Source organism: Pristiophorus japonicus, unplaced genomic scaffold (genome assembly GCF_044704955.1).
Source record: "Pristiophorus japonicus isolate sPriJap1 unplaced genomic scaffold, sPriJap1.hap1 HAP1_SCAFFOLD_100, whole genome shotgun sequence".
In the NCBI taxonomy this organism is placed as follows: Eukaryota; Metazoa; Chordata; class Chondrichthyes; family Pristiophoridae; genus Pristiophorus; species Pristiophorus japonicus.
In genome coordinates this window covers 62721-70744 of record NW_027250650.1, presented here as the reverse complement: position 1 = coordinate 70744, position 8024 = coordinate 62721, and the positions used below count along the sequence as shown (strand labels likewise).

Sequence of the window (8024 nt, the reverse complement as noted above, 5' to 3'; positions counted from 1 at the left end):
GTGCCGGAGCCCCGGTCTACATGGCTGCTGTGCTCGAGTATCTGACCGGCTGAAATCCTGGAGCTGGCCGGCAAACCGGCCCGCGACAGCAAGCAGACCCGCACCATCCCCAGACACCTGCAGCTGACCATCCGCAACGACCAGGAGCTCAACAAGCTGCAGGAAAAGGTGGCCATCGCTCAGGGCGGGATGTTGCCTAATATCCAGGCTGTGTTGCTGCCCAAGAAAACCACCAGTGTGTCCAAGAGCAAGTAAAGCGGACAGGATTTAATCTAATAAACCAAAGGCTCTTTTCCGAGCCACCTACAGTATCAATGTAAGGGCAGGTTAATGCTCTGTGGATCACAATTGTCCCAGATCTAAATTAGCATTGAATCTCTGCAATTAAGCGGTTAGTTTCCTAATCAGAAATGACTTTTAGACATTGTCGGTTATAATCTTGTCACTGCCGACAGACAGTGCATCAGGTTTGCTGTTATAAAAGCCTGCTGCAATGTACCATAAATCATTTCTGGCCTGCGAGACGGTAAACTTACCCCGATTGCGATGGCCGGGTAGGTCTGTGACTGAAAAAAGTTAAGTGCATCTTCATAGCTCCAGAGGTAGAATTCCTGCGGATGAGGGTAGCAGCAGACGGGATCAGACCTACGGTGTCCAAAACGGAAGCAATCCAGAGAGCACACAGACCCCGTAACACGACGGAGTTGCATTCATTCCTGGGGCTCCAGAATTATTTTGGTCACTTTCTTCCCAAATTGAGCACGCGACATGTGCTCCTGCACAAAGGTGTGAATGGGTCTGGGGGGGGGACAGCCAGGAAAGGGCTTCTGATTGAACGCAACATTTGTTATGCTCCAATAATATGTTAACGTTATATGACCCATGTAAGAAAAATGATTTAACATGCGATGCGTCGTCCTATGGGGTCAGGTGTGTGTTGCAGCATGTGAATGCCAATGGTTAGTTTCACCCGGTAGCTTATGCCTCCAGATGTCTGACCCAGGCAGAACGGAGCTATGGGATGGTAGTAAAGTAAGCGCTTGCATGGATATATGCTGTAAAAAAAAACTGCACCACTACCTGTTTGGCAGGAAGTGCGAGCTGGAGACAGATCACAAACCGCAACCGTCCCGTTTGGCCGACAACAAGGCCATAAATGCAAATGCATTGACCCCCATACAGACGGGCCACTCACGTTAGCCGCCTATAACTACACAATTCAGCACAGACCGGGCACTGAAAACTGCACCGATGCACTCAGCAGGCTCCCACTAGCCACCACCGAGCGGCCAACCGTGCATGCAGCTCAGATGGTCATGGCTGTTGATGTTTTCAAAACCGAAGGCTCACCTGTGACAGCCCGTCAGGTCAAAATCTGGACACATAGAGACCCACTACTGCCTTAGTGAAGAAATGTGTCCTAATGGGGACTGGGCAGCCACGTACGGGGCATTCCCTGAGGAATTCAAAACATTTCACAGACGCAAGGAGGAACCCTCGATTCAGGCCGATTGCCTACTATGAGGAAACCGTGTAGTCATGCCCCAGATGAGCAGAGAGATGTTCAACAGAGAACTCCACAATGAGCACCCGGGCATTGTCATGATGAAGGCAATTGCCAGGTCACACGTTTTTTGGCCAGGGATAGATGCAGACCTGGAATGTTGTGTTCACAGATGCAACACGTGTGCCTAGCTGGGCAATGCGCCCAGGGAAGTCCCCCCTTAGCCCCTTATCCTGGCCCGACAAACCATGGGCATGTATCCATGTGGACTACGCAGGTCCTTTCATGAGAAAAAATGTTTTTGGTTGCAGTACTTCAAATGGATCGAGTGTGACATTCTCAATTCAAGCACATCCTCCGCCAAGGTAGAAAGTCAACGTGCAATGTTCTCTGCCCATGGTCGACCGGACGCCTTGGTCATCGACAATGGCCCGTGCTTTACAAGAATTGAATTCCAGGACTTCATGGCAGGAAATAGTATCAACCATGTCAGAACGGCACCATTCAAGCCGGCCTGAAATGGTCAGGTGGAACGAGCAGTGCAGATAATCAAACAGGGGATGCTCAGAATCCAAGGGGTTCACTACAAAACCGCTTATCACGCCTCCTGTTGGCCAATAGATCCCGACCACACTCGCTCACAGGGGTTCCACCCGCAGAGCTGCCAATGAAAAGGACACTCAAAACCAGGTTATCCATTATACACCCCACCATGAAAGAAATTGTTGAGAGCAGGCGCCAGTCACAATGTGACTACCATGACGGGAATGCGAGGGCGCGATGTGTTGATGTCAATGACTCTGTCTTTGTCCTCAACTACGCTGCAGGGCTTAAACAACTATCAGGCACTTTGATTGCCAAAGAGGGTAAAAGGATTCTGATAGTTAAAGTTACCAATGGACAAATCTGCCGCAAACACGTGGATTAAACAAAAAGAGTGTTCAACAACCCCATAGAAGAAGCAGAGAAAGAACACGATATCGAGTTCATTCCTCCACAGGTGACTGAATATCGGAATCAAGCGGAGGAGAGCCCAGTCACTGTGGGCAGTCCGGACAGGCCTGAGGCACCACAATCAGCAGACACTCAGGCCAACGCCCAATAACTGGAGCCCCAACTCAGGCGCTCTGCAATGGAGCGTAAACCACCAGAGAGACTTAACCAATGATGCCAATAAGACTTTGGGAGAGGTGATATCATATATTCAACTGTCATTGTAACCCATGTATAAACTGACCTAAGTTGTACACCGTGAGAACATTGACCATAAGGAGGTGCACTTGTGGGAGACACTCCTAACCTGAACTTTCAGGTATAAAAGGGGAAGCTCCACCCATTATCATCACTTCAGTGCTGGCTAATAAATGTTACTGACCACAGAGTGACCTTCTCTCAAGTATGGGCCTCGTCTGCATTTATACTGTACAGTAAGGACATATTAGACAGAGTGTTCAAACTGCCCCAGTTATAATCGATATAAGAACTCCCTTTCTGGATTGTTATACTGCGGGGAGTGTCGGGTTGCCACAATAGGAATTGAAAAATTAATTTGACAAGTACTTGCGGGAGAGAATGTGAGACTGAAATCTGAGTCTCAGCCACTAAACATGCTTTTAATTCGGCAGGCGGTGTAAATGAACAGGTCTGAGAGTGAAGCTGCTTATCTGAGAATTCAAAACTAAATCTACAGCTGGAACTCCAAAGGTTCTCACACAATTGTTCAGGAAATAATTAGTGAGTTAAGTTTAAAGGGAGATGCGTTTGTGCAGCTCTTTCAGAGAGGTTGTGGGTGGCTCTTAAAAGAGCCGTTGTGTTTGGGTTTCATCTCTCAGGACAGCGGGCAGTTTGACTTGGAGCTGGTGTACTTGTGCACCGCTTTTGTCCCTTACGACACGGCGTGATTGGCCAGTTCCCCAGGCAGCAGCAGGTGCACGCCGGTCTGGATCTCCCAGGAGCTGATGGTGCGGCGCTTGTTGTAATGGGCCAGGCAGGAAGCCTCACCAGCGATACGCTCCAAAATATCGTTCACAACCGAGTTCATGATGCACATGGCCTTGGAGGAGAGGCCGGTGTTGGGGTGAACCTGCTTCATCACTTTGTAGATGTAAATGGGGTAACTCTCGTTCCTCGACTTTCTGCGCTTCTTGCCGCTCTTCGGTGGTGCTTTAGGGACCGTTTTCTTGGTGCCTTTCTTGGCAGTAACTAATAAGAACATAAGAACATAAGAATTAGGAACAAGAGTATGCCATCTAGCCCCTCGAGCCTGCTCCACCATTCAACACGATCATGGCTGATCTGGCCATGGATTCAGCTCCACTTACCCGCCCGCTCCCCGTAACCCTTAATTTCCTTATTGGTTAAAAATCTATCTATCTGTGACTTGAATACATTCAATCAGCTAGCCTCAACTGCTTCCTTGGGCAGAGAATTACACAGATTCACAACCCTTTGGGAGAAGAAACACGTTCTCAACACGATTTTAAATTGGCTCCCCTGTATTTTGAGGCTGTGTCCCCTAGTGCTAGTCTCCCCGCCCAGTGGAAACAACCTCTCTGCCTCTATCTTGTCCATCCCTTTTCTTATTGTAAACGTTTCTATAAGGTCACCCCTCATCCTTCGAACTCCAACGAGTAAAACTGTTTCCCCAGGTGGTGGGAGTGTGCTCAGCCCCGCCATATTGGTCAGGGCGGTCTCATGGCGCATGCACGGTCCTTTGTGCAGGGACAAAGGGTGGGCGGGGCTTCAGGATATCTGACAGTTTGATTGATCACATGTTTATGTCCAGCTCAGAGGCCCCTGAAAGGGAGCCTTGTTGTTCTGATAGTTGTCTGGTGAACCTGGACCAGCACGCCTCACCCTATTGTGTCAGACCAGCCCAAGCTAACCCTATTGGGCCAGCCCAGGCTCACCCTATTGGCTTACACAGGCACATCCTATTGGGCCAGCCCGGGTTCACCCTATTGGGCCAGCACAAAATGCCCAGTGATCAGCAGAGAAAATCAGCAGCTCATTTATTTTATTCTCACTTTGCGTACTTACCCAACCATGTAAACTGGAAATGATAAATACCATCTGCCTTTGAATGTGGAAGGAGAAACATTTTTCAGTTCTGTTTGTGGAAAAATATTTCAAACATCAGTGAGACACACATAACCTTTCCGCATGAGAATGTTCCAGTGTACTGACTGTGGAAAGAGCTTCAACCAGTTACACAGCCTGAAAAGCATCGCACCATTCACAGCGGGGAGAAACTACACGTATTCTGTGTGTGGTCGAAACTTCAACTGATCGTCCAACCTGGAGAGACACAAGGACACCTGCTCCATGGAAAAATCATGGAAATGTGGAGACTGTAGGGAGGGATTCAGTTTCCCGTCTGATCTAGAAATCCATCATCGCAGTCACACTGGGGAGAGACCATTCACCTGCTCTGTGTACGGCCAAGGTTTCACTCAGTCATCTGATCTGCTGAAACTCCAGCGAGTTTGCACTGGGGAAGTGTGGGAAGGGATTTACACAGTCATTTGTATTGCGAGTTCGAAAGTGGCTGCAGGGGTTGGGTTCTACTGTCATTACTGCTGTTAATCACATCCTAACTGAATCGTGTTCATTCTGTGAGTTGGCATTTGTTTCTGCTGATGTTAATCACCCATAAAACTGGGATGGAGTTTATTTTTTGATAATTCAAATAACACAGTGTGTCGATACTTGATGTCTCCATGATAAGAGGAAACAAATTGATGTCTTGTTATCGACTGCTTCATTTTGCGCCTTTACTGCTTTCTAACTCTAGATTGTATCAGTTCTCAGACCTTTGGTTACTCTCAGGACAAGTCCCAGTTCCCCATACCGTCCAGAGTGCATTGATGTCCAGAGTCGGGATAGCTAACACGCCCAGGATCATTAAACACAAAATCCAGTCTGTTAATCACTTACCGATACTGGAATTCTCGTGTGTTCACAGCATCTCTCTCACCTTCAATGTGTGAGTAGGGTATCACACCTGCAAAGCTGGTTTCAATTTAAATTTGAATCCACTCAGGAAATGTATTTTTTTAAGTATCTACAAGTAAACTGAACACATCAACTAATTGGCAAAGTTTTACAGTCAACTAGATGAACAAGTAAAAACATCATGGCACAATAACACAGCTCTATATTCACAGGAGAAAGTCTGTTATCTAAGTCCTCGAATGTCAGTTGGTGAGATGAGAGACTGAATCTCTTTCCACACTCAGCTGGTAAATGGCATCTCCCTGATGTGTTTCCACCGAACGCACATCTGCATCCATTCCCACAGTCCCCACATTTACAGTGTTTAATCAGCTGGGCACACGAGTCTCAGAGGTTGACGAATGGTTGAAGTTCTATCCACACACAGAACATGTGTCCTGTTTCTCACCGCTGTGATTGGTGTTTTTCCAAAGGCTGATGATAAGGTGATCCTGATGAATCTGGTGAATCTCTCAAATCTTGATGTGATGTTTGGTTTGAGTTACCAAGTTGCAGATCCTCCCATTCTAATACACTGCAAATGTAGGTTACAAAAGTTGTTACTTGAAGTTCAGGATATAAATTCAGAATAGACAAATCTAGATTCTATAGGACATTCTGTCGCCTCTGTCCCTCCAAGATGCAAAAGCCTTATTCTAGAGAGTCTCCCTCCATCCTTACGGTCTAAAATCAACTGCGAGTTACTTTCTCCAGGAAGTGCTAAATCTGGCTGGGTGCAATTCCACAGAAATTTGTTAAGCTCTGGTGCTTCACCATCAGTCGACTCACAGAGTGTCAGCAGGATTTCCACCGTGGTAGGCATCAAAGCCGAATCCAATCCTACCTCCAAATGACATCCACAAACCTCCAAATTGATGTCACTGGATCAGTATCAAGAGCAAGGGTAGTGGCTAATTTTTACTCATAATTAGCCCAGTGGTACTGAGGACAATTATAAACCCTGAACTGCTGCCTTGGCTGAGATCAACTAACAGCCCAGACCAAGGACCGAACTTGGGAACTTCCCAGTCAGTATTGCAGATAGTTCTACAATTTGGGGGGTTGATGGAGGGTTGGAAAGAAAAGTTTGAAACACATTTTACTCCACCTTTAAACAAAACCTTCTTCACACTGCACAATTCTGAAATTTTTCCCAATTAAACAAGCAAGTCAAATGGTTTATAAAAACAATGTTCCATTTTAGAAAGGCTCAAGTCACTCGAATCGACAGCTTTACAATGACAGGACAATACAGAAGGGAGCGAATGTTAATCGGAGCTCTGTTCGTGAAGTCCGACAACACTCTGAGATAAACTGGACTGATCCTTCAAGTATAAATAGGCAGAGAAATGAGAGTCCCTGTCCCTTTAAATAGTGCCCCATTCACCCGGGCAGTGGGAGGAGCAACGGCGCGCTATATCTTGAGATACTGAAACAGCAAATACCGCCGAATGGCTTCCCGCAGGTTCCTAAAGTCCTAAGAAATAAATTGCATCAGGTTAAGTAGAACAACTGAAAAAAATGCACAGAGTCGTTGCTATGTGCTTGTGTGTGTGTGTGTAAACAAAACACATCATTCTTAATCTTTGCGAGAGATTACCTACTTTCTGCACCAGCTATTATCCAGCATTTTATTTCCTATTATTTACAATGTAATTGCAGAGTGTTTAATTCAGTAACCATTTATTGATGACCCATTGTCTTGTGTGCTATTGTTTAGAAAGTGATGACAGAATGACCATTCCGTTACCAAGGTGACCATGTCTGTCCGCAGTATTCAGTGGGAAGGGGATTAAATCTTTGCTCTGGGATTTGGATGCTGTGGGAACATCGGCGCAAAATCACACGTTTTAATGTGAAATATGTCTGTTTTCTCACATGTCGACTGGCTGTGAGAAATGGAACTTTGAGTAACAAATGGTGGGGCTCGTCCGCGAACCTCTCACATATCAAATGTGATCATCCTAAAGCAAAAACCATAGCACTTGACCAACGAGCCGCCGACAGTAAGGAGTGTAGCTCTCAGATTCTGACGGTAGTGAGAAAAGATATTCGGCCCATCGTGTTTGTGCTGTCCCTCAGAGAACTATCTAATTCGTCACCCTCTCCATAGTCCTGCAAATGTTATCCTATTGACGAATATATTATTAATTTGAGACATGACATGAGCAAAGTACAGCATCCTTGTAAGTAAAAGGGGAATTTGGCGATGAGGTTAAATGTGAATGACAAAACGACCAGGAAGGTCAAAGCTGTCAGACAACGACGACGAGAATGGGATTCGAACCCATTGCGCAGAGCCCATTATCAGTCCATCGCCTTAAGCTCTCGGCCACCTCGTCTCTTCTTTAACACATCGTCAGCGATGCAATCTCCTGCTTTTTGTATGCAAACAAAAATAACGTGGAAGAAAGTCCACTTCACAGCTTGCTCTGCCCGTGCATGCAGATCGACAATGATGAAAACGTGTCGTGAGAGATTCTTTCAGCAAACAGCCTTCCTTGACTTGAGGTGAGTGACTGGAAGA

General features: G+C 46.4%; 1 protein-coding gene across 1 annotated transcript; it reads right to left on the bottom strand.

Annotated features, from left to right (window-relative positions):
• Positions 1–3389: 3389 nt before the first annotated feature.
• Positions 3390–7802, bottom strand: LOC139241241 (histone H2B-like). Its single transcript, XM_070869895.1, has 2 exons — positions 7736–7802; positions 3390–3706 (listed from the first exon to the last, which is right to left on the bottom strand). Exons 1-2 carry the CDS (start codon positions 7800–7802, stop codon positions 3390–3392), a joined length of 384 nt encoding a protein of 127 aa, XP_070725996.1.
• Positions 7803–8024: the final 222 nt, after the last annotated feature.